Source organism: Benincasa hispida, chromosome 8, assembly GCF_009727055.1.
Source record: "Benincasa hispida cultivar B227 chromosome 8, ASM972705v1, whole genome shotgun sequence".
NCBI classification, from domain to species: Eukaryota; Viridiplantae; Streptophyta; class Magnoliopsida; order Cucurbitales; family Cucurbitaceae; genus Benincasa; species Benincasa hispida.
In genome coordinates this window covers 8,577,326-8,593,843 of record NC_052356.1, presented here as the reverse complement: position 1 = coordinate 8,593,843, position 16,518 = coordinate 8,577,326, and the positions used below count along the sequence as shown (strand labels likewise).

At 37.6% G+C, this 16,518-nt stretch overlaps 1 protein-coding gene across 3 annotated transcripts; it reads right to left on the bottom strand.

Annotated features, from left to right (window-relative positions):
• Positions 1–821: 821 nt before the first annotated feature.
• On the bottom strand, positions 822–12,622 carry LOC120082807 (polyadenylation and cleavage factor homolog 4). 3 transcript variants are annotated; one of them, XM_039038132.1, is made up of 8 exons: positions 12,366–12,622; positions 11,563–12,028; positions 11,190–11,291; positions 10,820–11,068; positions 3,646–4,434; positions 2,314–3,234; positions 1,658–2,209; positions 822–1,499 (listed from the first exon to the last, which is right to left on the bottom strand). In XM_039038132.1, exons 2-8 carry the CDS (start codon positions 11,935–11,937, stop codon positions 1,455–1,457), a joined length of 3,033 nt encoding a protein of 1,010 aa, XP_038894060.1. In that variant the 5' UTR covers positions 11,938–12,028; positions 12,366–12,622; the 3' UTR covers positions 822–1,454. The 3 variants fall into 3 exon arrangements, with proteins under 3 accessions (XP_038894060.1, XP_038894058.1, XP_038894059.1); XM_039038130.1 differs by having other exon boundaries at positions 822–2,209; XM_039038131.1 differs by having other exon boundaries at positions 822–2,209; positions 3,646–4,431.
• Positions 12,623–16,518: the final 3,896 nt, after the last annotated feature.

The following is a 16,518-nucleotide window of genomic DNA, read 5'->3' as shown; positions in this document are numbered from 1 at the left end:
TCTAACCATTTCCCTTCCTTTCTCTATAAAGTTTATGATATTTTCTCTTCTTCATTTCCTTTTTCTCTACAGAGACTAAAATGATATTTGATCATGTTATCTAATGTCTTTTTTTTCAAGAGTATATACCTTATATCAGTTGAGATATGTGCATGTTGACATATAATGGAAAACATTCGGTCTAATGTCTTTCTTTTCGAAAGTACATACTTTATGATATGCTTATGTTGACATATAATAGAGAACATTTTGTCTAATATCTTTTTTTTTTTTTAATAATAAATACCTTATGTGAGTTAAGATATGCTTTGTATAGACATATAATAGAGATAGATTTAGAAAAACAAAATTTCTCTCCAGACTAAACTCACGCGAACGATAGAATATTAAGATAATTTCATTTTACAAACCAATATAGTAATAAAGATTGACAATAAAGATCCTTTAGATGAATAGGGGAAATACGGTGTTTGTTATAATGCAAGAATGAAACCACACCACTAGAGATGTTCATCGGTCGATATCTATTTTGGGCTCAGACAAACATATTTTCCATCCATTGAGATAATGAAGTATATTGATTAACTGACTTACATTCTGATACACTAACTCGTCACCAATGACAATAAGATTCAAATAATAAAAAAGAAAATCAATTTTTTTATTTAATTAAAAAGTTGCTTTTTGCCCATTCTTGCAAATGTCATTGATGTCTTATAATAAAATTTCCATCATTTTTTAGAGTTGAAATGAAATCTTCCTACCCCAAACCAAAATTGTGTACTTCAGCATATTAAAGAAAAAATGTATCCACACGATCATTAAACAAAACAAAGTCCTCGCTCTATTTGCGATTTTAACAAACTGTATTGTTCATGAATTGTCACATTACAAACTTGATCATCATAACAATTTGAACCCAGAAAAACAATGAAAAAAACTAAAGAAAACAAAAATTAATCAAAAGCAAAAAGGGAGCAGTGTGTGTGGTCCATCCTGTGTATATCTTGGCTTCAATTTGAATGGGATAGACATCGAGCAATATCCGAGAGCCGCAACTACAAGCGCCACATTCAATGCCCTGCAGATGTTAAGTCAAACACAGGATAGATGTAACAAGCAGCTACAGCTATGACTCCCACTCAAATTATTGATCTATATCAAAACCTACAACGTATTTCCATGCTAAACCATTTCATTCGAACGTAGATACTAACCCTTGAAAGCTAAAGGATTTAGATCCAAAACTGAAATTTCACAACAAAGACGATGAGATTGAGGGTGGGACTCTTTTAGATTGCAATATTTATATTGCGCATGAAAATTTCCATTTTTAAATATACAATAATTCAACCATAATCCAAGTAAATTCTAGTTAACACTACTGTGAGAACAAGCGATCATGTGGAAAAAACTTGTATAAGCTACAGCGAGAGTATAGAAATCCATTTAGGCTAGCTCCGCAATCGTTTTCTTCGATTACCCTCTTCACTAACTCCCTGCAGCAAAAAATTAACAACGTGAGTTTCGAAGAACACAAGATCTTGCAGATAAGAAAGCACCTGGTATACATTAACAAGCAACCACATGAGAGGGCAAAAGGAACGCGCAGGTAACATGGGGCTAAGGGAAAAAAACAAAAAAGATATAAGCATACCCCTTGTTCTTCTTGTTCAAAACTTTCGGAGGTTACCACATTAGTTTCTGTCCTGCATTTAGCATGCACTATGGGCCCTAACTGAGATCTATCCATGCCGGCTGTTTGTCCATCAGGTGCATTCATGTAGACAGCACCCCGATACATCCACTCCTCTGTTTCATCACTGTAAAAATCCTCAAAAGGTTCCCCACATAATGCACACGTTTTTTGATCATCATCAGCAGGAACGGCCAGTTCTTCATCATCTTTTTTCTCTACAATGACCTCAGGAGGCAAAAATCCTGGAACCGCCTCTGTTCCCAGAGCCTCTGCACCGCTAAGCCACATGCTAATACTTACAAACCATTTGCGAGAAGGCTTTTGCTTCCTACTTTTTGACATTCGATTTTTAGTGACATGCCAATCCATATGATTACTATGCTCTTCCTGGGTCTTGAACCGAAGACCACAGGTCATGCATTGTCTAGGAAGATCAGCATATAGAGCAGTTATTGCAGATTCATGTCGCACCTTGAGTACATCTGGATTGAATTCTAACCCAACAGAATCCTAAACATTTAACTCTCTTAGTGGATAAGAAATAACAGTATAAAAAATTAAATGCCCATACTAAAGCTATTAAGAAGGATACTACCCAGTACTCGGATATATACCTGTACAGAAGGTTGATTGTTCAATGAGATTAAACCCTGGGCCATGAGAGAACTTATCAGGCCAGAAAATTCAGTTCCTGGTCGCTGACCAGGAACAAGGGATCCTGCCTTCTGAGGTATAGGTATCGTCGGAATGGAAGTAGGATGAGGCCCAGGTGGAAGAGGTGGCAGTGGCCCCCCTTGTAAATGCAAAGGGTTACTGGGGCTATTATGAACAGGCAAATTCCATTGCCCAATAGGTGCAGAACTTGACAAACACTCGCTAATAGCAGGGCGATGTCCTTGTGAAATGTATCCTTGACTCAAGGATGGTGCCATTAAATGTGGTAATGCTGGAGGTACAACTGATGCACTCAAATTATCCTGCATGTCCTGAGATGGTAGAAATTGCGGTTTTAAAGGGATGGCCTGCAATTGGTTTCCCCGAGTTAAAGGAATATGCCCAGTATGTTGATTGCCAACTTGTGGCAACTTAGTTGTAAGACTTAGCTCCTTATTTCTCATGTTATTCATCTGCTGCTCAGGCAAAAAAGACCTATTTGCACGATTGATGAAAGAATTACCACCATTTAAAGACTCAAATGGACTCTTATTGTGTCTTGGTACAGGAAAAATTGGAGGTCTAGAGGGTGGGCAAGAGTTAGGAAGATTCAGAGGATGCCTTGGGCCCATAGATTGTACAATTGATTGCAACTCCATGCTAGAGTCAAGACCAGAAGAACCCAATCTCGAAGCAATGGTAGTGGGCCTATGTAAAGCATCATTGGTCAAAAGCTTGTCAGCAAAAGGAGACATCTTCTCCCCACCAGACAAAGCTATGCCTCTCCCCAACAAAGGCGTCTGGAAATTTCTTCCTGCTCCTTTATTGTTCATGAGGTTCTGGGATGTCTGAGAAATGTGATTGTGCATATTCCAAATATCCTGAAAATAGGAAAATGAAAACCCATACTATAATTACCTAGTGGAATGCAGAGATCCTACTACATACTCCTCAACAGAAACAGAATAATAACCCAATGCATGCTATCAAATCTGAACACAGATATGGGTCTTACACGTCTCTCAATAAGTGATGCCAATAAGCAAAAAGGAAAGGACAGTGGAAGAAAAGGATGTATATTACCAATTAGAAAGCTTTTACACGCTGTGGGAATCTAACAGGTTTATTCTACTAGTGTATGATAGGAATCCCCAAAAAAAAAAAATCAAACTGTAGAGTAACGCTTGGTCACAAACTTAAAAAACATAACATGAACAAAGATGCTTTACAAACATTACACCAAGAATAGAATGCCAGAAGCAAATGATAATAAACAAGTTCAGGAAACATACAGGTGTTGATTGGACCACATCTTCAATAACCATGGAGGAGTCAATAGTAGGTAGCTGAACCTGACTTGACCAATTGCTTCTCATTCCAGGCTCTATAGACATAGCATTTGATCTTTCAAATCCTGTTCTTGTCACAAATCTTGAAGGTGGGACAGATGGCTTCAACATATCATTGTTTCTGCCTCTATCAGCTAATGTGGGGCTCATATCTTCCCAATCAAACTCTTCTTCTTCAGTGTTCTGCCATGTTACTGGAGTCACCTTGTTGTCTATACCATTGATAGAAAAATGTTCAGCCTGAGGTGGATTGTCATTTAAATAACCCTTTCCTTTATCACTTCCATATGCTTCAATTAAAGCTCTTGGCCCCTCAAGTGCATGTCCATTTCTAATATTATATGATGTACTTTCAAGTCCATTCAGATTATCGTCAGGATATTGTTTTCTTCTCCATTTATTAGTATCCTCAATTCTATCAATCATTCTAGAACCTTCATAATCATATACATTCTGCGAGGGTGAGGCTCTAACTGCTTCAAGTTCATCACCAGCTGATTGTAGAGGTCTATTGTGTCCAATTCTTGAAGACGGGGACGATTTCGCTAGCTTTATATTTGCTTTATTTGTTCCAAGAGCAAAAGAATCATGGGCCATGCTCCGCAAATGAAATGCTTGAGCTCCACCATGTTCAAGAACCTCTGCATGATCGTAATCATACTCTTCGTATCCGGAAGCAAGCTTTTTATCATGAACTTTTAGAGCTGAGACCCCTCTTGCATCATGGATCTGCTGCAAAGCTAAAAGCTAGTTACATATTTGTATGTTATTTCTTTACCATATATGCAAGATATTCAAAAGAAAACAGAAAATTAACAGTCCTAATTGCATTAAATTAATGTCAGGGAATCATGTTGGAAGGTGTGTGTGTTGCGTATGCCTTTCAACGTGCACATTTAAAGATATATAGATGGTACACGACATAGAACAATTTCATATTTGAACATATTCAGCTGCAAAAAGTCACCAAAAATCTGAGGAACGTGGTTTTATCTTCCCCCTATTATCTGTCATAAAACAAAGTTAAATTGTATATAAAATATATAAATATGCAAAAAGTGGCAAACAACCAAAACAAGCAGACGAATTATAAAAGGGTTCTCCTATTAACTAGGATCACTTAAATACGAAACTAACGAAGTAAACAAAGAAAATAGAATCTCATAATTTGTCTCTATGCCCAGTTAGGAACCTCATGATTTTAAGGGATTTCAAATGACTGCGGAACCCGCAAGAAAGAGAATGACTTGAAATCTATTTTTTCATTAACAATATACATATATATGCACACACACATACATATACATAGAGCGTGATAGAGATTATAATCCCAACTAAAATGAGGATGGATTTTGCAAGATTTTATAGGATTTGGAGGTAATTACCTACTATTTAACCTTGTCATAGTTTAAATTTCAATTAAAAAATCATAATACATCCAACGTTATTAAATTTATTATTTTTCTTTTTTTGGGATAAGAACAACTTTCATTGAGAAAAAATGAAAGAATACATGGGCATACAAAAACCAAAGCCACAAAAAAGGAGAATCCCTCTACAAGAAGGGATTCCAACTATACAAAATCATATTTATAGCATAATTTCAAAAAATCTTTGAAATCAAAGCCCAATAAGAGACGTGAAAACGAATAAGAGACTACATATCTCTAGCATCCCTCTCAACTCCCCCAAAACACCTTTGTATTCCTCTCAACCCACAACACCCAAATAATAGCACAAACACTGGCCAAACAGAGAAAACGGCCTGTCTTCCCAAATAGCAGATTGAGGATGGACTCCTCAATCATATGTCTAACGTCTCTTTGATGAGCACACATCAAATCGAACGTCTAGAAAAAATAATCCCAAACAAAGCACGCAAAATCATAGTGTCAAAACATATGGTCCAAGTCTTCCTCTGCCTTCCAAAGAATGCAACAAAAAGGACCAACCAACGACGGCATCTTCCTAACAAGCCTATCCAGCATACTAATATGGCCAAGGAGAACCTACCAGGTAAACAATCTCACCTTTCTAGGAATCTTAATCCTCCACAGCAACGAGAAAACAAACTCACCCACAGGAGAAGGGTTAACCAAACACTGAAAAAAGGATTTACACGAGATCTCTTTCAAAGGATTAGGACTCCAGACTCTCACTTCTCTCCTCCCAAGACGAAAGGGGTGACTCTCAAGAAGAGAAAGGAGGGCAACCACATCCATCGTTTCCTTATCAGAGTGGGCACAACAGAACCCGAAGGAGAAAGAGCAAGAGCTCCCTGTCCAAACGAGAAAATCTGTCAAAAAATGATTTTTAAGAGAAGACAAATGATACAGCCACGAGAAAGAACCAAAAAGAGGTCTCCCCCACCACACAATGGACCTAAGGAACAAAAGCAGGGAGCTCTTTTGAAATATCTTTACAATACAAAGATTCCAGTAAGTGCCATTAATCCCTTTAGCCAATCACTCAAAAGGATGAGGGCCATGTTTACTAGCAATAACCCAATACCATAGAGAATTGGACTCAAGAAGAAAGGCACCAAAGCCATTTGGCTAAAAGGGCTTTGTTTCGAGTCCTAAGGTTCCCAATTTCAAGACCCCCCAAAGACACCGATTTCTCGATAATCTCCCATCTAATAAGATGCAAGCTGATTCCTTTCCCTTCATCAGCCCCTTCCAAAAGGAAGTCACACATCAACCTCTCCAAACACTTACACACCTCCCTTGGAGCTCTAAACAGAGAGAAGAAATAAATCGAAATGTCACTCAAGACGGACTTAATGAGTAAGACAACCCGCTTTAGAAAAGAAACTTTTCTTTTCCAAGAAGCCAACCTACTTCGAACTTTGTTGATCACAAGTTCCCATAAAGAAACACACTTCGGACTATTCCCAAGAGGGAGACCAAGATAAAAAGAGGGTAGGCTTCCCACCTCACATCCAGTCCACTCTGCCCACCTTTTAATCTTATCTTCCTCACTATTGATACCCATGACACAACACTTGTTTATCTTCAGGCCTGACATCTCCTCAAAGAAAGCAAGAACGTGATTCAACATTGAAAAGGAATTAACACTTCCCGAGCAGAAGAAAAGGGTGTTATCCGCAAATTGAAGATGGGAGAAGGGAACCCTATCCTTACCCACCTCAAAGGGCTCAATTAGGTTACCTTCGACACACTTAGTCACCAATCTACTAAGCACATCCACGAGGAAAAGAAAAGGGGAGAGAGGGTCTCCCTGCCTCGGATCTCTCAACGCCATCACATTAGCTTTAGGGCTCCCATTGATAAGAAACGAGTAGCTCACATTCCTCAAGCAACCCCACATCCACACACGCCACTTATAACCAAAGCCTTTTCTATGTAAAACCTATCCAGAAACTTCCAATCCATGTGGTCATAAGCTTTTCCAAAATCGATCTTAAACAACATCCCTTCCTTCTTTCCCGCTCTATAGTCCTTAATCGCCTCATTGGCAACAAGGGCTTGATCCAGAATTTGCCTCCCGCCGCAAAGGCCTCTTGCTCGTCAGAAATGGTCGATGGAGCACCCTTTTAAGACGATTCGCCAAAACTTTCACCAAAATTTTGTATACACTTGTGATGAGACTAATTGGACGAAAGTCCTTAACTTTTGTCACATTCTCCTTCTTCGGGATCAATGTAGACATAAGTTTTTGACAGATCTATTTAAAATCTCCCTTCCGTAAAACTCTTGGAAAACTTTGACCATGTCCTCACAAGGGACCAATTCTCTTGATAAAAAGCCATTATAAACCCATCCGACCCCAGGGCTTTCGAACTATCACTTCTAACTACTCTTTTGATCTCCTCAACAGTGAAAGGCTCGGAAAAACTTGTCCTTATCCTCCTAAAAAATAGGGTTCCACTCAATCCCTTGAACAAAGGGTTTGGCTGAAACCTCCGGACCATATATCCTAGAGAAGAAGCTAATAACTTCCTCCTTGATCTTCTTATCCTCCATAATGACCTCCCCTAAATCAGAGACCAAAGGGCCAATTCTATTCCTACTCTTTCGGCCACTCACCAACCCAATGGAAAAGCACGAAGTTGCAATCCCCATCCTTAGCCCACGCCGACTTCACTTTTTGCCTCCAGCTACAAGTCTCCTTTCGAATCAACTCCCCAAAAAGGACCTCTAAGGAGTCTTTTTGTGTTTTCATGTACTCATCCAAGAGGCCCTCCAACTCCAAGTCATCAAACCCCTTAATCTTAGCCAAAAGCTCCTGTTTCTGAACTCTAATGTCACCAAAAACTTCTCTTTTCCACTTTCTTAGCATCCCTTGTATCGCCCTCAACTTACCCATAAATTTGTATCCCTCCCAACCCCCTACAACCAACTCTCGCCACCAACTAGGAACTTAGGACTTAAAAAAAGGGCGTTGCAGTCATATGTTCTCAAACCTAAAAGGACACGACCCCCAATTCTGACAATCTGACGTCAGGATAATAGGCCAGTGATTCAAAGTGACTTTAGGCCCCACCACCTGCCTATACTCCCCAAACAGACGGATCCAATCCAAAGAAAGCAAGACTCTATCAATCCTACTTCAGGCTCTCCTATTAGCCCAAGTGAACGACCCATTCAAAAGAGGAGTATCAACCCACCCGCCTTCGATATAAAATCATTAAACATCCTCGTCGATCTATTACCTCTTCCCAAAGGAGCTCTCTCAACTTGAGACCTTGTCATACTAAAATCTCCCACAAGTTGACCCACAAAGACTAAAAAGATCCCCCAACTCATTCAAAAATTGATCTCTTCCTCTAACTCTAGGAGAACCATGCACCCCAGTTAACCAAAAACTCTCTCCATCTCTCATTCTAAAATACACTGACAACGAGAAGACACTCGTAGTCACCTCCAAAGCATCAAGCGTACGGCTATTCCACGTCATAAAAAAAACTCTTGACTTCCCCACCGCATCCATACTCTTCCACTCCACTATTCTAAATTTCCACAAACAGCCAACGAGAAGAAGGTCAAAATCACTCCATTTAGTCTTCACCATAATATCAAGATTCTCTTGCTCAAAACGTCCTTATTAAAATTTTAACTTTCATTTCTTTTTTGGTGACCATCCAAACACAATTTTAAACACATTCATTTCAAATATTTATCGTTCCAAACAAAATAGACAATTTCAAATCATTTCCCAAATTTCAAATCACAAGCAAGATTTTCTAAAGCAGGAAGCCAAAAAAAAAAAAAACAACGAACTTTTTATTTTCGAGGGGCACTATACATAATACAACATAAAGAAGAAAAAGCATAGTTGAAGTGAGAATATGACAAAAAATTAAACCCTAAACATAGAATTATGTATTTAAGCTTAGTAAATATTATTTTTTAAAATTAATGATGGAGAAACCCTAATAACTATTATTTTTTAAAATAATGAAACAGCCCCAAGGTCCAAGGCTTCACAAAAGGCGCGTGCCTAATCCTTACCTTCTTTTGTGCAAGCAAGGTGACGCCAAACTTGTGCCCAATGCCTGGGAACGCACCTAGGAGGGCTTTTTAAAAAACTCATTATAGAATTTAAAATCATTTCTTGATGTTTCTTGGTTCCAAATGGAGGGTTAGAAATTTTTCTTGTTGGAATTCTAAGGTTCATCTTCAGCCAAATCTTCAAAAAAAGAAGAAACAATAGTACTGCAAGGCCATGAAACCTTCCCTTTCTTTTTTAAAGAGAAAGTTGCACACCATCGTCTATTTATTTCTTTCTTTTTTATATCTGCGTGTTTATGCTAGCTTGCGCACACCTCAACTAATCTCAAAAGACAACCCACCTAGCCTTACAACATTTGAAAAGTTGCACACCATCTTACAAATAAACTCCTAGGTGTTATTCAGCAACACAAGGATTGGATAGAATATCCCAAGGAGAGTAGGAGACCAAGAGAAAACACAATTCTCAGCAATTCATATATTTGTTGAACCAAGCCTAAGAGAACAATTTGGATGTCTTATTTATATACTATCGTTTTTACTCTATTTACAAAACAAATGCTTAGCAACCCCCTATTTGTTGGCATAGAAAGCCTACGAGTTTCTTTGACAACCAAATATGATGGATTCAAACAACTGTACTATGATATTAATTGAGATGTGCACAAGCTAGCTTGGACACTCGAATATTTTTAAATAAAGACCTAATACAATAAATTCCATATAGGGCTTCCTCACCCCAAATAGAAACATAAGCATCGTCCATCAAGTCTTCTCAAAAGAAATCTTAAATCTTAATGACTTATTCCATCTTTGGAGTCACTTTTGCAAGAATCCTAAAAACTTATAGCATAGATAGACTAATTTGAAGTACAAATTACGCAAATGGTGACCTATAATTACGGAACTAGGAGTCAGAGCTTCACTTTCATCAGCTTCATCCCAAAGCTAGAAGATCTAGTAGGGATCTATCCAAGGGATAAACTCACATAAGAAAGAGACTAAGAACCAAACCTTGAATGTCAATTCGGGCTGTAGCTATATCTTCAACAGTAGAGGTTTTAATACCCACCAACAATGATTTTGCTAAATTTGACTAGGCTAACATTGTTCTCTATAAAAGAACTTTTTTTCTCTGTTATCTCAACATCAAATATTCATATAGAAAAGACTCAAATTTTCATCCCTTTGTGCTAGGCACTTAATTTGAATGTTCGCCTCCATAGTCATAGTTTACAAGTAATATGTCATCAAGGACCTCATTTTTTTAGCAAAGGCTAGCAAGATATTCGATCTCTGTCCGAAAAAGAAAAACAAATGTACAGATAAAAATCCTCATAGTATCAGCTTTTTCACCTTCTGTACACATCTAAACCAAACACAATCCAGGCCCCAACATAAGTAAAAGATGGCTGGGATGGACTAATCCAATTAGTACATTAAAAAAGAAGAAGAAAAAAGCATTTGTTCACTTGGGTTGGTTGCATTCACAAAATGAGAGGGTGGGGGGAATGACAAACAGCCAACAAAAGGATGCAAGATGAATTTTTTTGGACAAGAAGGGATGCTGCATGGTAAACATTCAAATTGACAGAAGCAAACCAAATATTGTATTCCAAGTAGAAAAAGAGATAGATGCTCACTTTATCCACCACAGAGTGTTCCAGTTGACGCAAGTATTTTGGATTGACATGAATGCCATGAGTTGGCCGAGGAGATTCAGAAGCCCTTGAGGATGTCAAACTTGACGACTCTTGTGCTGTTAGCTGAGAAAGTTGAGCTTCAATCTTCCGAATGATGGATGGTGGAAACACAGTTGCCCATGTCCCAAAGAGGTGGCGCATTGCATTATGCAAATTAGGATGAACTTGCCTATAAGCCTCGCAAAACACCTTAGCACCAAAAGATAGAACAAAGAATTGAGGAAAACCTCATCAAATTCAAACTAACATCGGTTTGATTATTGAAAATATAAGAAACAAAAGTGTGCACCAGAAACCAAAATTTACATACCTCAGGTAAACGAGACGAAAAATAACTGATATATTCTTGCCCAACATTCTTAACAATGCTATCCAATAAATATAATGAAGGAAGTTTTTGCTCAACCGGAACCTGCACAAAAATTTGAAACGATGAACTGGAAAATACGCAAGGTCTCAGAAAATATAATCGTCTAAGCAGACAAAAGCCTAATTTTTATAGCCCAATCCCCATCAAATCTAAAATAATGAATACATGATAGACGGATAACCCCAAAAAAGAGAGAAAAACAGTCCATTGGAAAACATCAGAATATACTTCCTTCATATACTACCAGAAACTGAAACGTTCAAAAGGGTATTCTCAACTCAAAATAGAGGAAAACATAATTACGGAAACAAACCTCGAGAATACGCGCACAAATTAAGTCAGCAATGCCCTTCCCGTGTTCTCTCTGCTCGTCAGCAAGAACCGTGAGATCCGTAATGATGGGCTTCGAATTAAAGGTGAGCTCCGACAACATGAGGTCATACAACTGCACGATATCCTCAGCGGTAGGAGGGGGCACAACATCATGGCCAGAAACCCTGAATTCGTCATCCCGCTGCTTTAGCTGAGCTCTAAACCGGTGAGCTATAGAAGGGGGAGGCTTTTGTGGCAACTCATTGGGCATAGTCCTGCCGCTGGTAGTGGGAAGTTGGCGGTCGGATGGATATGCTGAATTTCTAGGGTTTCCTCGTGAAATTAAGAGCTTTTCCGATTCCATGAAAGGGGTCATGAAATGCAAAGTGTATCGATTGAGTTCAGAATTTTATCCCGCCAAGGAGGGAAGAGAACTGAATTAGGGTTTTTTCCCACCATAGAAGAAGCTAGAGAGAGAAACAAATAGAGAGCGCCTTAGAGAGAGAGATACGGTGTGGCTCTTATTCAGTGTACACTATCAATTTCCTGCTAATGTTATTGTTAACAAAAATGTGTACGAGCTGTGAATTCTCCTAATTAGCAGTCTAGTCTCCTATTCATTCACCTATGTCGATATACAAATTATTCAATAGAAAATGATCACATTCGCATGGTATCAGTGACCTAAAAGAAAAGAAAAGAAATTCTCAGCCCTTTTGCACCCGCAAGCTTTTCAGTTCTCTCCTCTGCGTACAACCCAGCCCAGTCAATCATTCACGCATACAACTCAGATCAGTTTTTTACCTTCCGTCCGCTGCAGTTCGTCGCCGTCTTCACGAAGAACTACCAGTCAATCATTCACGCAGCACTCCCAGACTCGTGCGCACCCCGCCGCTGCAGTCGCCGCCCAATCCTAGCTCCGCTGCAGACACCGTCGACCGACGCCAAACCAGCCGCCGCTTCTTGTTCCAAACACTCCAGATCCCCTCAAGATTGGCACGGGTTCAAGGTTTCAGAACCCCAAATCGAATACTACTTCACCGCAGCCCCTTATTCCGAACAGCCCTAAATTGTGTATTTCGATTTTCGATTAAATTGAATCATCCGGTCTGGTTCGGTCAACCCGGTTTGGGTCACTCAATCTGGTTCGCTTCTTTGGTTTGACTTGTCAAACTCGGTTCGGTCTTTGGTGGTTCAGTCAAACCAAGTTCAGTTCAATTCATTGTTTGGTTCAGTCGTTTCTTTGTTGATTCTAATGGCGAAAGCGATTCTCTCCTTCGCACAAATCCTAATTTTGCATGATCATAAACTGTGAAGCACGAACACGGATCCAAATATGAGATACGGATACGATAGGATACGGCGAAACGTTAATTTCTAAAAAATTAAGATACTGATACATTGAAGATACATTTTCAAACATCTAAGATATAGATTAACTTAGCATACAAGTTAATGACAATAGTACAAATACAGTACAAACACTTTAATACAATAAAAAAAAAAAGGCAACATCTAAGATGTTGAAGTAAAATAGCAATAAAATACAATAAAAAAGTGACTCATATTGATTAGAGAAGAAGAAGAAGACTAGAGGAAGAAATATGAAGATAAACGAAGAACTTCTTAGTTGAATTGTTGAAGATATCCAATGATGGAACGAACACATGCACAGTTGAAGAAAAAATGGATCTAAAGTACTCTAATTAGGTTAATTGCAAAGGATAAGCATGTAATTAAATAAAGTAAAAGGGGAAGTAGAAATACAACCTTTGAAGACTTTGAATCTTCTCCAAATTAGCTCCAATCTCCTCACGATCAGTTCGTAGACCACCACAAGAGTCTTCTCGACTATTCTCCGGCCTTATAACGGAATGGTGGGATCCAGCGAGTGACTAATTTGGAGAGGAAAAAGCTAAGTATTTGAGAGAAAATACTTATGAGATTATCACATAATTCTCATAAATTTCCACTTTGGCCAAGAATTCTAAAAAACAAGAAAATCTCCCTTTTAAAAGTCATTACATGCAAAACATGCAAAACATGCAACTTTGAACTTAATAAGAATTTGACACTAAAAAATCTACTAACTCAAAGTGGGATTTAGTGGGACAAGTGTCTTCAAATAAAGACACTCACAAATGTTCGATCTTTCCACTAACTTGGTGTTAGAGTATATTAGCAAGTAGCGGAAGCAACAAGGATCAATAAGCACTCTAATTCATTAATTTTGGCAGTAACTAAAGCATGCTTACATAGTAACAAGTGAGTTTCAAGTCATACCTTTGTAGAACTTCTTCTAATCTCAATTCTCAATTGCAGACTTCTCCAAATCTTGTTGTAGACCACCTCAAGATCTTCCCCATTATTCTTTTGGAGCTTTAGATTGAGTTGTGGGACTCAAAATAAGCTTGAATGAAGGGAACTTGGACAAGAACTCACTACAACAACCCACTTGAAAAATACCTTCTTCAACATGAATTTTTCAACAAAAATTCTATAGATTGCATGCCACAGTTCCACTCAAATCTTCTCAATATATTGCAGACTATCATGCAAAGAAGATGGTTGCATGAGATGCAACCCATGTTTGGAGTTATTGAAGCCAAATGAAGTGGTTTTGTGTGAGCTACTTTGAAGGTGTAATGGAAAAAACCAAATTTCCATTTTTGTGTTTTTCTAAATTTTTCAATTTTTTCAATTGATTTCAAAAATAAATTTGATTTCTAGAATTGAAATATTATTAATTTTAAAAAATTCATTTCATAAATTCATTTTTTTAATAAAATTAATAAATAATTATTTAAACATTTTAAATAATTCTAATTAATTTAATATCAAAATTTAATTTTACACAAATCCACCTTCATGTATTTAAATCATATTTAAGTATTAATTCTCCAATTTTGTTTAATTCTTAAAATTAAATGTGTAATTATATCTCATATAATTACTAATTCCTTTAATTCTAATTTGAACGTTTCAAATTAACTTATCACGCTGCTTTAAAGCTAATCCATTTACAAACTAGTAGGAGGACCTCATGGACCTACAGATTATGGGCTCCAACAATACGAGATTAATTGGCTAAACTCATTACACCAAATTACCCTCATTCGTTAACTAATGGGTCACTCCACTAAAGCTCATAGTTGAACTCCCCTCATTATAGATATATATTATGTCCACTTGGTATAACCATGATTAGTAAGTTAACCATTCACAGGTTATTCGTAATAACAGTTGGGTCAAATCTGTTTTACCCCCGAGATTACCTCTTGTTCTTTAAGTCCCACTGATCCTCTAATGAACAATTGATTTATGATCAAATCAACAAACCGAGTACCTCTCGGGCCAATGAGAGAGTGGGGCCCCTTAGTCAAGACTTGGATTTAACACTTAAAGGAATAACCTCTCTACTATCCCTAAAAGTGGGTAGGAGTGAATTCCTTTTTGCACCCTATGTCCCTAGCTATCTACCCGGTCTTACCCCTGAAATTGAGGTTTATTGAGCCGGCGCTGTTGAGCCAACCCTTATGTGCAAATCTAAGGATAATCCCGAATAAACAGGAGTTCATAGTTAGCTCAGGATTAAGGTCAAGTTACCTAGGTTATCGCTTTGAAATAGTCAGTCTTAAACAGTAAACAACGTTATAAAGTAAGAGTGACTGATTTCGTAGTCCGATCTTGTACAAACCCATTTGCACAGGACGCCCTCACTCCTCATGTCATAATATGAATGAATTAGGATCACTTCGTTTGTAGCACTTTACAACTCTTTTTAAAAACTACAGAGTAGGCCACATCCAATAGTGTTACCAGAATAAGGCACACAACCTTATTCATATACTATAGATCATCTTGACTATTTACTCGAACCTGATCCACTTTTATATCTCCACATAAAGTTTGAATACTCATGTAATAATCATGGGTCTTTTAGGTTTATTAAATTTCTAATAAGTAATACATATATTAAATAACAACCTATTGAATTTTTAGAATAACCACGAGTTTTAGGACATAAAACCCAACAAATTCCCACTTGGACTAAAACTCCAGTGGTAACTTATATATACGAATCTGTAAGACTAAGTTTTTAAGTTTTATAGAGAGATACAATAAACTAGTGCATCCTATACCCATGGTTTACCATTCGGTATCCCATGCCCGATATTTCTCCCACTTGCCCTAGGTTATTTACTTGGTATTCTTAGTCTTACTAGGTGATTCTTAAACACTTTAGCAGAGAGAATCATTGTAAACATGTTAGTGTACAATAGACTTCTTATTAAACTATATGAGGAATGCATTTTATTCTCAATAATGACCAGGAAGTCATACTTTCCTCCCACTACATTGAGGTACTCTCAATCTTTGAGTAAGACACATCTGACCTATCTTAACAACTATTATTAACAGTCAGATCTAGAAATCTTTAAATTTTCTATACCTTGATGCATTGATTTCTAGCCGTTTTAAAAAACTGAATATTTGCAAATGGCTTTGAATTAGTTTGATTCTTTATAGAAGTTGCTATGAGATAAAACAAAGATAATTTTTTAAAATGAACATTTCATTTACAATAAAAAAAAATATATACATTTTGCTCTTTACAATATAACAAAAGCAAGTATGATTATCATCAAACAGCAACATCTCCCACTCATTAAGCTGAGCAAGCGGTCCTCATGAACTAGTTTGCCTATTTTGCTTTCTCTGCTCTCTTCTCAGCAAGGTACTGAGGGTAGTTTCTCTTCCAGTGCCCTTCTCCGTTGCAGTAGAAACAATTTCCTTTGTTTGCAACATTGTTCTTGCCTTTCTTTCTAGTGGGTTTCTTCTTCCCTTTCCCTTTGCTCTTCTTAGCAGGAATGCTCTTACTCTATAAAGAGAAAGCAACATCAGCCTTTTTGGAGGACATTCCTCTCTTTTCAGCAGTAGTAACGTTTACTTCTGA